General features: G+C 41.9%; 3 protein-coding genes across 3 annotated transcripts; 1 reads left to right on the forward strand and 2 right to left on the reverse strand.

Annotated features, from left to right (window-relative positions):
• Positions 1–821: 821 nt before the first annotated feature.
• On the forward strand, positions 822–3,957 carry LOC121995758 (probable LRR receptor-like serine/threonine-protein kinase At1g14390). The gene is made up of 7 exons (XM_042549522.1): positions 822–2,306; positions 2,451–2,584; positions 2,688–2,931; positions 3,009–3,214; positions 3,293–3,342; positions 3,416–3,536; positions 3,619–3,957. The coding sequence occupies exons 1-7, from the start codon at positions 1,091–1,093 to the stop codon at positions 3,850–3,852; spliced, it is 2,205 nt and encodes a 734-aa protein (XP_042405456.1). The 5' UTR covers positions 822–1,090; the 3' UTR covers positions 3,853–3,957.
• Positions 3,895–4,694, reverse strand: LOC121995759. The gene has a single exon (XM_042549523.1). The coding sequence runs from the start codon at positions 4,371–4,373 to the stop codon at positions 4,035–4,037; it is 339 nt and encodes a 112-aa protein (XP_042405457.1). The 5' UTR covers positions 4,374–4,694; the 3' UTR covers positions 3,895–4,034.
• Positions 4,695–5,367: 673 nt separating this feature from the next.
• LOC121994599 lies at positions 5,368–5,916 on the reverse strand. The gene has a single exon (XM_042548581.1). The coding sequence runs from the start codon at positions 5,914–5,916 to the stop codon at positions 5,368–5,370; it is 549 nt and encodes a 182-aa protein (XP_042404515.1).
• Positions 5,917–20,873: the final 14,957 nt, after the last annotated feature.

Consider the following 20,873-nt stretch of genomic DNA (forward strand, 5'->3'; position numbering starts at 1 on the left):
TATTGAGAGGTTCTGAGTAATTAAGAAGGATCAAATACGGATATAAGAATAACCCACAGCAGATCAAGAGTACTTACGAGATGATAAAAAGGAGACCAAGAATAACCAACTTTGATACCTTGGTGTGTTGACATCTTATTTTCACGACTGATATGAATCGGGCGTCTGAGAGTTATCTGGATTTTTATTTAAAAGAGCATACGCGAATTGTTCACGTCAACGCGTTGATGATATGATTTCGTGGACGTCCGTTTCAAGATGACTCACACGTCAACAATGACGCCACACCTAATTATTTTCTCCTTCGTAATAATATTTGATTGAAATTTATTTTTAAATAGTAATAATAATAATAATAATTTATTTTGTCACTCCATATATTCACAGGCTGTACACCAATTACTAGCAATAACTAACAGGTCACCAAGCCAGATTCTTCGTCTCCATTTAATTCTTCACAAATTCCATTTCAGCCCGTAGACTTTCATATGTTTTCATTTTACCTGAAAGTGTATTTACCTTAGTTTTTTCCCTATAATTTGGATAATGATTACAAGTGTAAAATAAGAACAAAATTGTCATTAATATTAAAATACAGTTTAATATTTTTATCAGAAATGGCTATTTTTTATAAATAAGTAACTGAGCTGGGTGTTGATTTTTGTCTCAACAAAAAAAAAACGTAAAAGGGAACCTTTGATATTAGTAAAGGTTTAAGGGGCGTATGAAAAGTTATCAAACCTGGTGTGCTATTTTGATAATCGGCTAAAGATTTTCTCTGTCTTCTCCTCCTGCTACTATCTGCCGACAAGCATCACCTTCTTCCACTGCCGGTTGCTCTCCTTTTCATGTTACCGAATTCAAACTTGGCAATAATTAATTCACATATTATCGCATCGACAAATCAAACTCTCATCATTCCTCCCTTCTCTTCTCGCCGTGATTCTCCTCTGCTACTGTTTGTGTTTGCAGAGCTCATGGCCATGGATGCAGGCAGATCATAGCGGAATGCGTGAGGACCATTGAACAGAGAGTTTCTTGAAGTTTAACTCCGAAAAGTCGAGTCTTTGTTCCACAAATCCTATTAAAAATGCGATTTTTATCGCCGCCAATGGGCGCCAGCCTGCTGCTGCTGCTGCTGCTCTTCGTCGTCTCTGATGCCCAGCAGCTGTCCCCTTCGCAGTCCAAGACGCTGCTCCGCCTCCAGGGCCTCCTCGAGTACCCGCCTGCTCTCGCTGGCTGGTCCAGGAGCACTCCCTTCTGCTACCTGCCCCCCTCCGCCTCCCTCGCTGTCGCCTGCTCCGGCAACCGCATCGTGGAGCTTGTCATCGTCGGCGATCGCCTCGCGTCGCCTGGCGCCCGCAACGCTCTCTCGCCGGCGTTCTCCTCCGACTCACTCTTCACCACCCTGTCGCGGCTCCCCAGCCTGACCAGGCTCTCTCTCGTCGCCCTCGGCCTCTGGGGACCGCTCCCTGGGAAGGTGGACCGCTTCCCCTCGCTCAAAGTTCTCAATCTGAGCTCGAACTACTTCTCCGGGTCGATTCCGCTGGAGATCTCGACGATGACGAGCCTCCAAAATCTCGTCTTGAGTGGAAATTACTTGAGCGGTTCCGTCCCCGACCTGAAACCCCTTTCTTCTCTCCTCGAATTAAACATCGGTGAAAATCGCCTCGGTCCCGAGTTCCCTTCCCTGAGCAACAGCCTCGTTATCCTAGTTCTCAAGAACAACAGCTTAGTGGGAAAGATCCCAGCCAATCTCGGAGCCTTTCATCAGCTCGCTATGCTTGATTTATCTTCCAATCATCTTTCTGGTAGGATTCCTCCATTTCTGTTTTCTCTAAGATCGATGCAGCACTTGGACTTATCCGACAACAAGATCACCGGACAAATTGCCGGCAATGTTCCCTGTAGCAATGTGCTTGAATTCGTCGATCTCTCAAACAATCACTTGGTCGGCGGGCTTCCTTCATGCTTGCGCTCCAATCCTTCAAGCAGAGTGGTGCTGACTTCAGGGAACTGTCTAAATGCAGGGGATCTAAGGAACCAGCATCCTAATGTTTACTGTGATGGTGCTGCATTGGCTGCAGTTTTGCCTCCCGCAAACAAGATCAGTGGATCCAAAAGCAAAGTAGGCGTTATCTTGGGCATTGTTGGCGGCGTCATCGGAGGCGCTGCACTGTTAGGTTTGCTGATCTTCCTGGTCTTCAGGAGAACAAGAACCAATGAATCCAACGCCATTGTCTTGCACAAACCAATTGCAGCAAAATCCTTAGCACAAGACACCCCAAGAAGTCCTATCGATGCTGGTAAGCAAGCTAATCCTTTGTTACACCATAATACATAAATCAGGCTCCTTTCACGAGATTTACTTTTAGAGTAAGTGATATTCAAGTTTGAATGATTGTTGCTTGATTCAATCTTATACTTAGAGATCATCCTTTTTGATGAAGGGTTCAAGTTTCAATCTGCCAGAATGGAAAGTATTGGGCTAACACCGTACAGAGTTTTCAGTATTGAGGAGCTTAAGCAGGCAACTAATAATTTTGACCCCTCGAACTTGTTTGAGGATAGTGCACGAGGACAGGTATAATAGTCCTATACAATTGCTAGTTCTTTATGCTAAAGCATCTTCTTTATGCTGAAGAACTTGTGACTCACTAGCTTGTGGTTGTATGATAATTGATCAGTTCTATAAAGGTCAGTTCCAAGAGGGATCCCTGATAGTAGTCAGACTTCTGAAATTGAATCCAAAGTTGCTATATCAGAACCTACATCAGTATCTGGAACTCATCGCCAAGCTCAGGCACCATCATCTTGCTAGCATTCTTGGCCACTGCATTACCAGTAGCCAGGACTCGGTTAACACTACGACTATAGTTCATATTGTTTCTGAACATGTTACTAATGGAACTCTTAGGAGTCATCTTACTGGTAATGACAATGTCAAGCATTTTGCTTGTTTTCCTACTGAATACATTCCTATATCTGATGCTTATCGTGATCGGCAGAGTGGCGAAAACGCGAGCTGCTGAAGTGGCCGCAGCGGTTAGCAGCTGTAACTGGGGTTGCTAGAGGAATCCAATTTCTACATACTGTAACAGTCCCTGGGATCATTGGCAATCATCTGGATACTGATAGCATAAAGTTGGATAAAACTCTCACTGCAAAAATAAGTCGGTATGATCTTCCCGTTCTGCCAAAGAGTAAGAACAAGGTACTCCTAAGATCACAGGGCTTCAGCATTTCCAATCTTTAAAATTTTAACCAAGTTTCTACTATGGATATATGTTAGGCTGGTTATGAAAGGCCTTTTGTTCCTCTGGATGGTAGAGATGATGGCAGGCAAGATCATCCTTTACTGTTGAATACTTTCCAAGCTAGAACACACTGATACATCTTTTTGTTATGCTTGTAGCGTTGACATTTTGGATCATGGTGAAGAAGAAGACATTTATCGGCTTGGCCTCGTTCTTTTGGAAGTTATCACCGGGAAACATTCTGGATCCGATAGGGATGCCGATTCTCTTAGATCTCAGGTAGATGCTTTTTTCTGATTCATGAATGTTAATGGTAGTTGATATTCATGCCTGATGATCCATTCGTTGTCATTCTCTGCAGCTCCATGGGAGCTTACTAGATAGCCCGGCGGATCTCAAAGGGCTTGCTGACCCTACTATTCGAGGCACTTTCGCGGCTGACTCCTTACGAACAGCCGCCGAAATAGCACTCAAATGTCTATCGGTGGATCCGAGCCAGCGTCCTTCGATCGACGATGTTCTCTGGAATCTTCAGTATTCAGGTCAAATCCAGGACGGCTGGGCTATGGCAGAAAATTCGAGCAATCAAGTCTAGTTCTAGCTCGTACTGTGAATTGAACCATCCATGAAGTAAATCTTTGTTTTTTGAGTGTAAGATTGAGTACTTGTGTTGATTCAATTGAATTCGTGGTTGCAAATAGATGTAGCAGCAAGTTTATGAGTATGTCATAGATGATAGATAAATGACAAATAGAACAGTAGTAGCTCAAAGTTGCTTCATTTTAAGGACATTGTGGGCTGGGTACGGCCGGCGACGACGAGATTTCCGGCGGAATCATACGAGACGACTCCGGAGAAGTCGGGGAGCTCGCACTTGCCTCCCATCAGTATGCTCTTTTGCCAGACACACTCCGCCGCCCCTGGCTGAACTTGGTGGTTGCTAATCACCGGCTCAGAGTGCCGCCGGCGCCGGAAGAACCACCGGCTGCTGTGGCTCGCGCAGGCTGCAAGCGCGAACACGCACAGCAGCAAGAAGGCAACCGCCGCCGCGCCCAAACTGGCCGTGCCTGCTGCGGCGGGGAGGCGATGGAGAGGGTGGACGTGGTGGCGCGGCATTTTGGGTTGGGAGTTCACCGGCCGGCAAGACGTTGATGGATCGGTGAGACTCGAACTGATCTTTATTTATACCGCGGAGAGCGTGGAGCAGATTAACCACCGAGCTGAAATTTGTCGAGTGGTTTCAGTGATTCAACTAAACCATTTCGAACTATTGTATGATGAGATGTATTGCGAGAGGACCGTATCTTGGTAAGTATCTATACTAAGATACGGGAATCTAGCTAGACAGCCGATCGAGCTCATTGGTGGCATAGGGTGCAAACTTGGATGAATCTTTCGAGACCATGAGCAGGGAAAGGGAATAGGGATGGTGGTGAGTTGACAGGCATTCAACATAATGAATATCCAGAGGGACAAGAACTGATTGAGGGCTACGTGCTATCTATCTCTGGCTCATTTCCACGTCTGTCACAGTCCCTGTTTCCTCATCTCATGCCCTGTAGCTGTGCCTATACGTCAGTACGATCGGCATGCAGCATGGCGATGTTTTGCTTACTTTGCAGCAAATGCTCCCATAATTACAGAATTCCGACTCACTTGTTGCCATTGCTACTTTCTAGCTCTTGATTGGAACTTGCAGTGCCATCTTTTAGAGAAATTAAAAAAGTGAAACTGATTCTTCATTCTTATGTTTCTATGATTACTCAGTGAAAAAACTGAGAGTTAAGAGCATCTACAGTGGTTAAAATTCACTATGAACTTCTTCGTTATCACATCTACGTCACATCAAAAATTAAAAATCTCACACCTCTTTTCACTATCAAAAAACTTTTCAACAATTTCGTCATGGGTCCCATACTTTTCATTATATATAATTCTCATTTCTCCTTCATATTTTATATTATACACCATTAAATTTTTATAAAATTTAAATTTACCACTTGCTAACATGAAATACCATTAATAATTAAAAAAAAAAACATAAATATTACAGTGCATCAAATGAAAAGACATACATTATATTAATATATAAAAATAAACGTAAACTCATTTACACTAGGCCATGTCTCTGTTTAATTTTTTCCACCATTTTCTCATGTAAATAAAGTTGTCCTGGTGTCATCTCATTGATATCCTTCATAAGAATTTCATAATCCTTATGAAAGATCTCGGCTTCTCGCAGAGCCATTTTTTGTATTTGATATTCTTTAATATCTTGCCATTCTTTGTCGATGTTATGTTCCATTATATCGTCCTCTCTGGCTTTAGATTTGCCCTTCCTCTTCGCTGCCTTTTGTCCTATCGGACGAATGCAGACTTTAGAGTCATCTAAATCAACACTTGTATCTGGATTTGATGTTGAAGTGTTTCCTCCTGACTCAGATGTCCTTGTCTTCTTGTTAGAGTAACGAGCAACTGATTGTGGAATATATTTCTCGTAGTCTTTGAGAACCCTCCACACATGCATATATTTAAAATCCTTGTTATTGTTGTTGGCTTTCCACATATTCAGTGCATTCTCCAACACATTCTCGTCACTCCAACCGCTTTGCCGATGAGTATAAAAATTATTATAAGTTGCAGAAAATTCATTTACCATCGGTGCAAACCTGTAATAATGTGATTTCAGACGCTGATAACTTCTCGTCATAGATCCAGTGGGGCGATGTTTGTTGTAGTAATCAGCAATACGTTTTCAAAAAGCTTGATCCTTCTAGTCATTACCAATGATTGCATCAGTGCTTATAGTTGCCCATGACTTCGCAAGGACCACATCTTCATCGGGAGACCAAAATCTTCTTTTCGATTCATTTTCCTCCGACTCAACTTCACGCTCTTCTTGTGATGAGTGTGGTGGCACCTGAGTTGCTGGAACAGAAGATAGCGTTAGAGATTCTTTGTCGCTGATAGATGGATCAATAGTCGTCCTTCTAGATTCATTCGAAAGTATGACAGGTGGTTGATTAGGAGAAACCCCGTAAGGATAAGGCATCCCAAGTTGGCTACCCATTGCTGACCAGTCTTGGGATGGATACATACCAAATGGAGCTGAGGCGGTGTTACTTGGATTCCATGGCTGCAAAAAATTTTGAGAACTTTGGGAATTTGAAAAATTTGGAGAATATTATGGAACATATGAAATATTTTAAAAATTTGGAGGATATTGTGGTTGAGAGAAAAAATGAGGATATTGGATATTTGGAGGAATGCAAGTATTTTGAGAAGATGTATTTCCTTCCGTATTTGAAGAATTCAAAAGATTCGTAAAGGAAGTATTGAGATTTTCATCCATCTCGAATACAAATAGGGAATAAAAGGAAGAATTGAGTTGAGAGCAAAGATAGCAATGGAATGAATGAAATAGATCTCATATTTATAGATTTTTTATATATTAAAAAATTAAATTATAACCGTTGAACAATGGCTAAAAATTAGTCGTTGCTCAATGGCATACAACGTTTGTTCTCACTGAAATGAGAAGCAGACTTTAATTACCGGACTTTTTGAATTTTTTTTAATTATTAAAAAAATAAAAAAAATGAAAAGACGAAGAAGCGGCTCCGCAGCGACGGAGCCGCTTCTTCGTTTTAATCAAAAAACCTCCCTCCACTATGGGAGGGAGGTTTTTCGCCAAGTCCACATCACAGTGGGAGCTCAGAAAGAGCTCCCACTGTGGATGCTCTAAGAGTCATTTCTCAAGAATGTCCATTGATACATGATGTAACGGATAAACTCATGTAAGATTAAAGTTAAAGTGGGTTGATGGTCAAAATCAAGAAAACAAAATATTTTCTAATTGACTTTATTATTTATCCCGTATTAAAGTTCGCTATGCCAACATGACTAAATTATGTCACTCGGAATATAACCGACCGATCGTGCCAACATGACTAAATTATAAGTCGCTCAGAATATAACCGACCGATCGTTAAGTAGGTTAGACATAGAGGATTTAATGTTTTACTCTTGAATTGGAAAAATAGCATGCCTGATCATTTAATAACCGACCAAGTTTAGGTGATGTTCAATCCACCTCACAATCGATCGACCATAGGTCCGGTCGAGGAAAAGTCAAACTCCTTACTTTGTACGAACCTCTCTACACATGTCTGGTCGACCCTATTACTGGTCATCCTTATGTGTTTCCACATGACAATATGCTTGTGAATTCGTTCGATAATAGAATCGGATGGGTTTAGGTGGCCCCATAACCTGGGCCTGAGGAACTTACACGCCCGGTCAGATAAAAGGCCGACTGGGTCTGAGACACTTAGCTTCATATTACTTCCCAGATGAATTTATAGCATACAAAGGTTATCATATTGCTTTTCAAATAGACTTCCAACATTCCCAAGGCATCTGAACAGATTACTAGCACCATTCAGCATATAACTAAGCAGCTTAATGTGAGAACAAGCATAAAGAAGGTCGACCTTAGAGGCCAGATGAAATATACTTAGTAGATAACATGAGCAGAGAATTTTAATAACCTGTTAGAATAATAACCATATGTCAGAGAATATTCTTCTAGAACCTTCCTCGGAGATTATCATGTTTCTCATCAGCCAACCACTTATGACAGCATATTCCTTTAACTACCTCATCAATGACAAAAGCTATAACAACAAAAGAGGTACACATGTGGGTAAGAGAATATTCCTCGGATAATTATTGCACAAGTTGTACACTTTCCATTACCCAACAACATATGATATTCTTCATCATTTTATGATTACGGTGATTATGAGAGGTGGTATATATAGGGGTCATCTTCGTTGGCAAGGTACGTTTTTGCCAACATCTCAAGCTTACTCTCGGGCGCACGTTCTCTACTGTTCTTCATTTGTTCGGCCGAAACTCGTACTAACTTGAGCGTCGGAGGACCTTCGTTAGGGATCTCCTTGGTTTCTAGGCGCCAACGTTTTGTTGGCTCGTCTTAGTGTACACAAGATCAAATGGAAGCCTCTCCTCGGAGCAAAAAGTCTTCTCCCCGTTAACAACCAAGCCACCATTGCCAGCGCACCGTCTCTTCAATGTTCAAACAAGATCATATTTGGCGTCATCTATGAGAACCTCTTCGCCTGATTTGGAACGTGAAGATGGGCGACGCCAAAAAACTCTGCCTCATCATGGTCTAGGAGGATTTCGATGAACATATTATATTCTCCCCCCTCATTCCATGGGCATTCAAGAGTTGAGGGATCGAGTTAAATCTGCAGCTGGTCAGTAGGTCACTTTTCTATTATATATTTTTTTTCTTTTGGTAATAGGATCTACAACAACTCCTTGATCAGACAGTAGAGGTCTAGCTCTATGATCAGAGACTAGGGTCATAACTCCATGATCAAAGACTAAGGCCATAGATTATCGATCATACACTAAGGGCACAACTCCCCAATTAGAGACTAGGGGCACAACTCCCCGATTAGAGACTAGGGGCACAACTCCCCGATTAGAGACTAGGAACACAGCTCCCCGATCAGAGACTAGCGGTATAACTCCTCGATCAGGATCTAGGGGCTAGCTCTCCGATCACAGACTAGGGGCCTCGCTCTCCGATAAAAAATTAGGGGCTCAGGTCCTTGGTCCAGTATGCTATAGGCTCTGTACCCTCCACCCATAGGGCTCTGCACCCTCTTATGACTACGGGGTCTGTACCCTCCACTCATGGGGCTTTGCATCCTATTATTGTCATAGGCTCTGCACCCTCCACCCATGGGGATTTGCACCCTCTTACGACTACAGACTCTGCGCCCTCTACCCATGAGGCTCTGTACCCTCCACCCATGAGGCTCTGCACCCTTTTACTGCTATAGACTCCACACCCTCAACCCATGGGGCTTTGCACCCTTTTACTGCTATAGGTTCTACACCCTCTACCCATGGGGCTCAGCATCGTCTTACGGCTACAAGTGCAACATAACTCCATGATCAGGTATGATAAAGACTTGGCTCCCTAGTATTGCTATGAGCTTTTCTCCCTTTCACGGTTAGGGCCTAGACTATTCTCGCCCTGACTCAGTAGATATTTAAGAGTCAAGGGATCGACACTATTTCTCTCCCCGACTCCACGGGGATTCGAGAGTTGAGGGATCAAGTCAGTGTTGGTCCCTTGTAGCCGGCAAGAGGGGGTGAATTTTTCAGCACAATAAAAATAAAAAAAATACCTTTCTCGACTTTGGAAATAAAAATAAACACTTGTACAAAAGAATTAAAAAGCTAAATAACAAAAGAAAAAGAGGCACAACCGTTTACTTGGTTTGCAATAAGGGAATTGTTAATCTAAGATGTTGAAAGTTCACTATAAATCTCCTTCAGGTGGAAAAGCTTCTTACAGTAGTTAAAACACTCAATTACAAAGCTAAATTGAGAGTAGATCGTTTACAAGTGTTCTGTTTAACTACTAGGATTAGGATTGTATTTAACCTTGATCGGGGTGTCTGGAAGGGTTTCGGGCTCCGGGCATGGATAAAACTTTATCCGCGTTGCAACAGATCGAGACAATTGGTGAAGTGATAAGGTTTTTGGTCCAGGCGCCCAGACCGAGCTAAATCAGCCCGTGGATCCTAGCCCCGCCTTGGCTGCCTCGGGGGGTTCGAGCGCCAGGACCAGTATGGAAAGTCAATAGCCTTGTTGACTGCCTCTCGTTCTAGCTCTGTTTTCTTTAGCTTCGTTCACTCCAACTCCGTTCGCTTGGGTGATTTTAGCGATCTGGAATAGGGCTCACCTAAACTCATTTTTCGATCTTCTCAAATAACATTCTGCTCTGGCTTCTCGTCCTTTGGAAACACCGCGTGCCTTCTTCTCATCCGCCAACGTACTCTTCCGCAGCACCTCGTCCCTCGGACAAATGGAGCCCATCGATTCTTTTCCTTGTCGTCTTTCTCGCTAGCTGCGTCTTTCACTTGACCTCCTATACTCTTAAGTTCCTGCACACTCAGACACAGGGTATCAAAACATAATAGGACTTAACTTGACTTGGTTAAATACATTAAAACTATCACGGAGTACTTACAGTCAAATCCTTAGTTGGTACCCAATACTCCATGATCAAGTATGATAAAGGATCTACTCCTTCATATTACTATGAGTTTCGCTCTCTTTAATGGTTAGGGCTCAGACTATTCTCTTCCTGACTCAGCGGATATTTGGAAGTCAAGGGATTAACACTATTTCTCTTCCTGACTTCACGGGCATTCGGGAGTCGAGGGATCAAGTCAAATCTTCAACCGGTCGGCATTACTCCACGATCAGGTATGACAAAAGCTCTACTCCCTCATATTGCTATGAGTTTCACTCCCTTTGATGGTCATGGCTCAGATTATTCTCTCCTTGACTCTGTGGACATATGGGTGTCAAGGGATTGATACTATTTCTCTCCTCGACTCCATAGGCATTCGGGAGTCAAGGGATCAAATCATATCCTTAGCAGGTAGACACCACTCCACGATCAGGTATGCTAAAGGTTATGCTCCCTCATATTGCTATGGGCTCTGCTTCCATTGACTTCAGGGCTTAACCTCCCCCAGTTGAGGTCGAGCTGTCGCTATAAGTCTCGGCCTAGAGTATTGCCACTGGTCTTAGATCGAAGTATCGCCACTAGTCTCGGACCAGAGTATCCCATGGGCTTTGAGCCTGCTTAGTTTATTTATGGGCTTTGCTCCCACTCTTGTATAACTCACAGGCTCTTCTCCCACTCGACATCGCTCAATCTCCCACTCAGCATTCGCTCGATCACTAGCTCGGCATTCGGTTGAACACCTGCTCTACATTCTTTTGGTCACCCGCTCGACACCTCTTGGCCGCCTACTTGGCATTCTTTCAGTCACCCACTCGACACTGCTTGGTCGCCCACTCGACATTTGCCCGATCGCTCGCTCGGCATTCACATGATCGCTCACTCGACATTCGTCAGATCGCTCGCTCGGCATTCGCCCAATCACTCGCTCGACATTCGCTCGATCGATCCACTTGGTATCCGTTTGTCGCTCCGCTCGACACTCCTTATGTCGCTCAGCTCATCATTTCTTACATTGCTCAGCTCGACATTCCTTACATTGCTATGCCCGACACTCGTCGCTCGGTCAACACTTGTATCGTCTGTTGCTTCGTTGATACTCATCTCAGTTAACACTCGTTCAATAGTATTTTTCGTCGCTCGCTCTGCATCGCTCTTGTCGTTCGATTGACACCGCTACTGTCACTTGCTCGACACCACTTCCATCGTTTGATTGGCATCGTCATAGCTATGAGCTCGACGTTATATGATGAACCTAGCGATCTGACTTTGTACTTGGAAGTGATTCAACCTTTGTGATAGACTATCTAGTCAGTCGGACTCGTGTCTCCTTCGACTAAACTTGAAGGGGAGGCTTGTGATGTGGTAAGAAGAGGACAGGTGGGCAAAGTGGCCATTAGGGTCATTTGACTATTTTAGGTTTCAGAAAAGGAGAGGGGCACTATTCATGAGAGGGTCTAGGTTTTTTGGCCATGACCGGCAAGCTCCAGCACCCGACTACCCTCACACACTCCTAGAGCCCTCTCTTCTTCTCCCTGTTCATTCCCATCGTCGCCTCCTCCCTCCTCCTCCTCGTCACTAGGCATGCCTCCTTTGTCCTTTGGTCAACCTCCAACGCTGCACTCACCTCTCCAAGCTAACGCCATCCCGCCACGTTCACCGGCCGCTGCCGACCATGATGACGCACTACACACGATGCCGACAACCTCCTCCCCTCTCTCTCACACAGCCGCCTTCGACCACCGCTGTCAAGGGCGCACGCAACTGCTACCTCCTCGTCTTCTACCTCCCCATGCACCGCAACCCCCCTTGCCGACAAGCGCCACACACCACATCCCCCTAGCTAGCAGGCTCCACGTGCTGGCAACCCACGTGTCAGCAGTCCACGTGCCGACTCCGCCCTGTTCTGGCTCTGTGTCATTGCTATGTTCTGACCTTTGCGCCGATGTAGTGTTTCAGCCTTTGCACCGTTGTTACTATCCAGGTTGTGAGCCGTTATTGTGTGTTGTGTTTTAGCCTTCGCACCACTATTGTGTTTCAGCCTTCGTGCTGCTGTCGTAATTCGACTCCCTACTGTAGCCGGCTTCGTCCGTTAGATCCACCTCCTCATCCGTCTCACATTCATCTACTCTTCCGAGTCACGACGGCCCGATCAATGTCACGACCAGCTCACAGGTCTACTAGAGGGTGCCCCCTGGGCTAGGGTATGTTTACCATACTTATTCTTCACGGATTTCATTATTCTACTATTTAGCCTGCTCTTATATATTATTGGGACTCACCTCGAGTATCGGGGTGCCAGCGACCCGGCCAACTCGGTTGCTACCTACAGGTAGCGCCTACCAGAGGTCTTTGGACGACTTGGTTAACATCGAGGACAACTCATCAATTTTCTGACAGGATCATATTTGGAGCTATCTATAGGAACTTTCATCTAAATTTGAAGCTTAGAGATGAAAGAAGCTGGATAACTCACCACTGTCATATTGACTCTAGATGAGCTAGAATTGTTGATCAATGCTAGGCATAAAAACTAGTACAACAATAATAACAAGCAGCTACTGGTGGTGCTCTTCCACCCATTCCCATCGCATCAACGACAACACATCAGAGGGAAAGAGGAGCTCGAGAGGGAGGTCTGGTGAAACATCATCCCATTCCTTTGGTGGCTGGATTAGATCCTCCTTATATTCTGCTAGCCCATATTCCTTCTGCGCCTCACTCCCCAATCGCACATCATCGAGCACCCTTCTGTACGCTACCCAAATATATGGGCCAAGAAGGACTACCTCAAGAATCTTTCGAAGAAGCACCTGTCCGAGAGGGACGCAAGGGAAAAACCCCAGTAACTTGCATCTCTCCTGAGTAGATTAGTACCCAGTTCTCTTAGGGGTGCTATCTCTTAGGGAGGGGGGGGGGGGTGCTAGAAGACAAGATACCAAAACATTATCAATCCCTGACAATAGTGTTATTAGTCCCTGACAATAGGAGAATACAGAGGATCAATTGACCTTGAGAATCACCTCCTTAAATTTAAAAATGTTGCCTTCCATCAATATATGGACAATATGAAGGGTCGAGTGTTCCTCACTACACTTGTGGGCCCAACACAAAGATGGTTCCAGCGATTGTCGGCCAAGTCCATTTGCAGTTTTAAGAATTTCTGCAAGACTTTCTTACATCATTTCACTAGCATTCATCGTTACCACAATACCCCCTGAGATTTTTTTCGCTCAAACAGGGGCCCAAGGAGACACTCAGAGCCTATATTATAAAAATTCAATCAAGTAGCTATGGATATCCCTACAACCACCACTAAAATTCTGGTGAGTGTCTTTTCCCAAGGGCTTGTCGATAATGACTTCTTTCGCTCCTTAATCAGAAGACTTCCATAGAACTTCGACCATCTTCTTGACCTGGTGACCAAGTTTATTAATGTCGAAGAGGCACAATCCACTCGGAGGAAGGAGGTCACCACACCTGCTCAAGAGCCAACTCTTGAGCACAAGGCATTGCTGGCTCCTCCATATAAAGGACCTTGGACGGGTCCTCAGTTTCATCATCATGAACCACGACCCCAGGTCGTATAGCATGTGGAAGCTGAGCGAAAAGGATATCCTAAGCCCCCTCAGGAAGCCCCACGAAGGTGGTGTACATACCACCGGTCAACCACCCACGATACTCGAGAGTGTTATAATTTAGTAAATTGCCAAAACACCAATCAATGATTCCACTGATGCACCCCGTAGCCTAATTGTCACCCTTATCAATGGTTGAATGACTCACCCAGAAGGGAACGATGAGAGGCCGAGCCACACCAAAGGACATCCCAACCACCAGTAAACTGGGAACATGCTCCTACTCGGGTCCAACAAGTTCCCCCAACACGGCGAGATGAAAATCACAATACTGTCACCTGGGGAGATATCGACATGATAGTCAAGGGTCCAATCGATGGAGATTCCAACCGAGTAAGAAAACCGTATGCTTACCGATTGGAGATCCATGCAGTCGACTATAATACAGAGCAGGAAACTGGGCCTAAAATTAGCTTCGGTCCTAAAGATTTAGTAGGGGTCAAGGTGCCTCATGATGATGCACTGGTAATCAAGGTTATCATTGCCAATTACAACATCTACCAGACTTTTGTTGACATGGGCAGTTTTGTCAACATCATTATTAGGTATGCATTCAACTGCAGATAGATCTGAGCGATCTCCAATCCATGATGACACCTCTTTATGGTTTCATGAGTAATGAAGTTCAATCGCTCGACCAAATCAAGCTGGCCAGATCATTAGAGGAGGAGCCCTTGACGAGGATGTGCCGATCAACTTTTATAGTCATAGATACTGTGGGGATATACCTGATACGGTGTGTGCTAAAACATGTTTCATAAACATGCGCAGCGGAAAGTAAAAAATAATAATTTCTAAATTATTACATCACATGCACCACATACATACAAGGATACAATATGGCAAACATGATCGTATAATTAAATTTTTACAGAAAGTAAATTTATGCTAGATGTACCTTACGGATGACCTGTCATGGGAAGGGCATCAACTGTAGCGACATTGTCGAACTCGCCTCTATTCATATCTACGCCAAATCCTCAAGACAACTCCCTGAGTATAAGTCTCTCCTTCGGAAGTTACTAGCCACGAGCGAAGAAGAAGAGGAAGAGAAGCACACAAGGAAAAGATTTCTTCCTTGTGGTGGTCATGGCAACAAGGGGAAAGGCTTCCCCTTGTTGGCAGCGATAAAGAGAGAGGGAGGAGGGAGATAAGAAGAGAAATTGGGTTAAGGTTTTCTAAAAATCTTACAAGCTAATTAATGATCTCATGTGTATAATCTTCTCTCAATCATATCAATATATAGCCCTCATTAATAAGTTGAATTAGAAAACCTAAATCCAACCCATTATCCCTTAACCAAAAATTAACCCATTAACCCCTTGGTTTGGTTCACAACTAAACCAAGTTGGTTCATGACTAATTTATGATTAAACCAAATATGATCCAACTCTTCTATAAGAGATGTAGGTCATCCATGCTTCCATTGCAATAAATATTTCCATATTTGCCCCGGTTTATCTTGGTCGCCCATAATTAACTACTTAATTATAGAATGACCATGAGTGACACCTAGTAGTACATCATGATCCCTAATTAGTCAAAAAATCATAGTTGATTTTAAAATTAATTCTATACCCTTAAGCAGCTACAGAGAGTCGTGTCTCGTTCCTTTCACTCGTCTTATACCCACTTAGTTCAGGACATGGTCTATGTGTCTTGTCCCCACTAGGCTAACTACGTCACACCTAGCCCAAGTAATACTTTCTCGTTCTACGGATTCAAATTACTCGTGCATGTGTACAAGAGTCTCGCACTCTTAACATGTGATGCTTTGGCTAAAGACTTTGAGTAATAATCCTAATGAGTAACCATAGTGTATACGTCTCATCGCAAGGAGTGATGAATCCTCTGTGGGCTATCCAAACACCTTCAGGAACTTCAACTTATACTCAATCATCCTGAGTCCATACCTCAATGAGATGCTTGCTTAAGATGTTAAAGTATAAGTCTCCATGATCAAGATGATTTGTATACCTCAAGTTGAAGGAAACTTGCACTCATGCTACAGTAAGAACTTCACAGACATATCTATATATATGTAGAGAACCATATGAAATCTTACAATGAGTAACTCCAATAAACTAGTTACCATAACCAGCATCCACGTTTAACTCTCGACATCCCAATGTCTCCAGCCAATGAGAAAATAGCTACTTGGCCGAACCAAGGAGTATAATCCACGTTAGTCTTATAGAATTGATGATGCCCGAATGCATCAATTTGACGACTAGGAAAATTTTAATATATTCATAATTGCACATGTAGAGGTAATCACTAGTTGTGATCTAATCACAAATTCTCTCATGCTATGAATTGTATTATAGATATTCAATAAATGAGTTTAAGATAATCAAACATATAATATACACTCAAATAGTGAATCTATACTTATCAAATAAATAGAAAAAATCGTAAGGCGATTGCCTTAGGACATCCCTCAATTTCTAACACTCCAATTAGCCTAAAGCCAATCGTCATGGTGTCTTAAATTGTAAACACAGATGTGACTCTCAAACTTGCTTTGTGGTAGAGCCTTTGTCAAAGGATCTGCTTGATTCCTTTCAGTGGGGATTTTCTCGAGTTGTATTTCTTTCCTACTAATGATCTCCTTGATCAGATGATAACGATGAAGCATATATTTTGATCGCTGATGAGACCTCGACTCCTTTGCATGTGTAATGGCTCCAGTGTTGTTGCAGTAAATAGGTAATGATTCAACAATGGATGGAACTACTCCAAGTTCAGTAACAAACTTCTTGATCCAAACTGCTTCCTTTGCTGCTTCCGAAGCTGCAATGTATTTCGCTTCACAGGTAGAATCTGTAACAGTGTCTTGCTTGGAACTTTTCCAACTAACTGCACCTTAATATGAATCTAGACTGGGACTTGGAGTCATCCTTGTCCGTTTGGAAACTAACATCTGTATATCCGCATATGGTCATATTACCATCTTCATAAACTAAGAACATATCCTTAGTTCTTCTTAAGTACTTAAGAATCATCTTGACAAGCACCCAATGATCTATTCCTGGATCAGATTGGTATCTGCTCGTAACACTCAGAGCATATGATACATCGGGTCTTGTACATAACATAACATACATGATATATCCTATTGCAGGCGCATAAGGTATCTTATCCATGCAAATTCTCTCGTCTTCTGTGCGTAGGCACATAGACTTTGAAAGCTGAATTCCATGCTTCATAGGTATGAAACCTTTCTTAGATTCAGACATGCTAAACCTTTTTAGCACTCTGTCTACATATGTCAATTTTGAAAGACCAAGTAACCTTTTTGATCTATCTTTATAGATTTTCATCTCGAGGATGTAAGTTGCTTCTCCTATGTCTTTCTTGGAGAACATATTGGACAACTAAACTTTAACTGACTATAGAACTGGCACATCATTTCCTATAAGTAATATGTCATCAACATATAATATTAGGAATACGACTACACTCCCACTAACCTTTTGATACACACAAGGTTCATTTGGATTTTGTGAGAAATCAAACTGTTTGATTGCCTTATCAAAATGGATATTCCAACTCCTGGATGTTTTCTTTAGTCCATAAATGGATCGTTAAAGTTTGCATACTTTATTCTTGTTGATAGATGTGAAGCCTTCAGGCTGTGTTATATACATATCCTCGAGTAGATTTTCATTAAGGAAAGTTGTTTTCACATCTATTTATCATATTTCATAATCATGATGAGCTGATATGGCCAGGAGTATCCGAATGGATTTCAGTATGGCTACAGGTGAGAAAGTTTTGTCATAGTTAATGTCTTGCCTTTGACGATAGCCTTTTGCCACCAACCTTGCCTTGTAGGTAATAATATTACCATCTATGTCAATTTTCTTCTTGAAAATCCATTTGCACCCTATAGGCATAATACCTTCAGGTGGGTCCACTAAATTCCAAATTTGGTTTTCGTACATGGAATCCATTTCCAACTTCATGGCTGTAAGCCACTTGTCCTTTTCTGAACTATTCAGAGCCTCTTCATAATCAGTAGGTTCCTCATCCTCAATGAGTAACATATCATTCGATTCTCTTACAAGAGATCCATATCTCTCAGAAATATTACGTGTCCTACCTGATCTACGAGGAGGTTGTGTTATAATCGGTTGTGGTTCTTGACTAGACATCTCATTAGTTTTTATTAGAGTCTCTTGAACTTCATCAAGTTCAACCATACTCCCACTTGCTTCCTGCAAGAGAAATTCTTTATTTATGAAGGTAGCATGTCTTGAAACAAACACTTTTTGTTCCAAGCGGTGATAGAATGGGTAACCCTTAGTTTCCTTAGGGTATCTAATAAATAAATAATTATCAGACTTGGTGTCCAACTTGTCTGATATAGTCCTCTTCACATAAGCAGGACATCCCCATATCTTCAAATAAGATATGAGGGGTTTTTTACTAGTCCATATCTCATATGAAGTAGTTGAGATTGCCTTCTTTGGAACTCTGTTTAGCAAGTAAACAGCCATTATGAGTGCATAACTCCAAAAGGTCTTGGGAAGATCTGCACGATCTATCATTGATCTAACCATGTCTAACAAGGTTCGATTACATCTTTCTGATACACCATTATATTGTGATTATAAGGCGGAGTCCATTGAGATAATATACTATTATCCCTTATATAATCTAGAAACTCTTGGTTTAAATATTCACCACCTCGATTGAATTGAAGTATCTTAATATTTTTACCAAGTTATTTCTCTACTTCACTTCTGAATTCTCTAAATTTTTCAAAGGCTTTAGACTTGTGTTTTATTAGATACATATACCCATAATGAGAGTAATCATCAATGAAAGTAATGAAGTAGCTATAACCTCCTAATGCATGAGTTGTCATTGGTCTACATACATCGATATGTACGAGTCCAAGTAACTCATCAACTCGTTTACCCTTTTGAGAAAAAGGTAACTTTGTCATCTTGCCTTTTAAACATGAATCACATGTATCAAATGTATCCAATTCAAATGATTCGAGAACTGTAATCTTTTGTAATTCGGACATGCATTTCTTACTTATATGGCCAAGGCGACAATGCCACGAGTAAGAGGTTAATTGATTATATATATGGGTGCGTTTATTGCTCTTTTCGATATTGAGTACGCCACTAGATATATCTAATGCGTAGATACCATTGCATAAAGTTCCAGTGCCATAAAGAACGTCATTTAAGGTTATATAACAACAATTGTTACTAAAAGTTAAATGGAAACCTTTTCTATTTAAACAAGAAATAGAAATAATGTTCTTTATTAATGTTGGAATAAAATAACAATTATCTAGTTCTAAGATAAGTCCACTACGAAGCTTTAACAAGTATGTTCTGATGGCGACTACAACAACTTTTGCTCCATTCCCAACTCGCAGACTTGTTTCTCCCTTGACGAGTCTTCTGCTATTCCTTAACCCCTGTATGTCATTACATATATGTGAGCCACACCCAGTATCCAATATCTAAATGCTTGAGGAAATAGCATGACAATCAATAACGAAAATACATGAAGAGGACGGGGTATCAGATGCCTTATTCTTCTTCATGGACTCAAGATAGATCTTGCAGTTTCTTCGCCAGTATCCCATCTTGCCACAATGATGGCATGGGCCCTTTTATGCCGGTTCTACTATCTTGGTCTTTTTGCTCTTCCTTTTAGCCTGATGTTTTAGCTTCCTCTTAGAACCTTTCTTGGAGGAGTCTACTAACATCACAGTTTTCATTTCACCCTTAACAGAAGGCTCCACAGTCTTGAGCATATTTATCATCTCAGGGATGGTTGATTCTAAATTGTTCATCTGATAGTTCATCATAAATTATGAATGACTTTTTGGTAAATTATATAGAATTAAGTCAATACTTAACTCATGATCCATCGTAAAACCGAGTGATGCTAAACGCTCTATGTAGCCATTCATCTTTAATACGCATTGTACTGTAGACAAACCCTCCTGCATCTTTGAGCAAAAGAGAAGCTTGGAGACCTCAAACCTTTCGGATCTTATTTGCTCATCAAATAGCTCACGAAGATGATAGAAAATATCATAAGCATCCAAATGCTCATGGTATTTTTGTAATTCAGGAGTCATAGCGGCTAGCATAATGCAACTAGTAAGTACAGAATCATCCTTATGTTTTTGAAGGGCTAACAGTTGGTCCGCCGTTGCATTGACATCAAGACTGGTGGGAAGAGGCTGATTAAGGACATAAGCTAGCTTCTCAGCTTTGAGAACAATTCTCAATTTTCCAAACCAGTCCAAGAAGTTCGACCCAGTCAGTTTGTTTGAGTCCAAAAGCTAACGCAGATTAACATAAGTCATAATTAAATGATTAACTTAGAAATACAAAAACGAGAATGTATAAGAGATATGATTTTATTTATGAAAATAATTTACATAAAAATCTACTTATTTATCAAATTCAAATAACCTTATTTTGAATTCAGGAGATGGTAGGTTTTCTCCAAGTGGGTTGATATCCACCATATATAAGAATAACCTTGACTTTGGCCGACAAGCCATTCTCAACTATAGCGGTAGATAACATATTTACCGATTACATATCACTTATATGCAACTATCACATTATACTAACAACTAATTGAACTTCGCATAAACATCAGGTTGTTAACACATTAACAAGTATACATCAAATGCACATCACCCAACTTGACCTCTATCCGCATTGATCATGACTTTGACACATCAAATCAACGCTTCAAGTTTAAACCAACCCGTCAATCATGAGATTGCATCTCTATAGTTTGAATATGTTTAATTTCAAGTTGAGCTTGACTTTGGCCAACAACTCAAACAAGAACTTAAACTCTGGTTCTTACCATATTAACGGAAGGTGTAGGTTTTAATATTGAGTA

This window comes from Zingiber officinale, chromosome 6A, assembly GCF_018446385.1.
Source record: "Zingiber officinale cultivar Zhangliang chromosome 6A, Zo_v1.1, whole genome shotgun sequence".
Classification (NCBI taxonomy): Eukaryota; Viridiplantae; Streptophyta; class Magnoliopsida; order Zingiberales; family Zingiberaceae; genus Zingiber; species Zingiber officinale.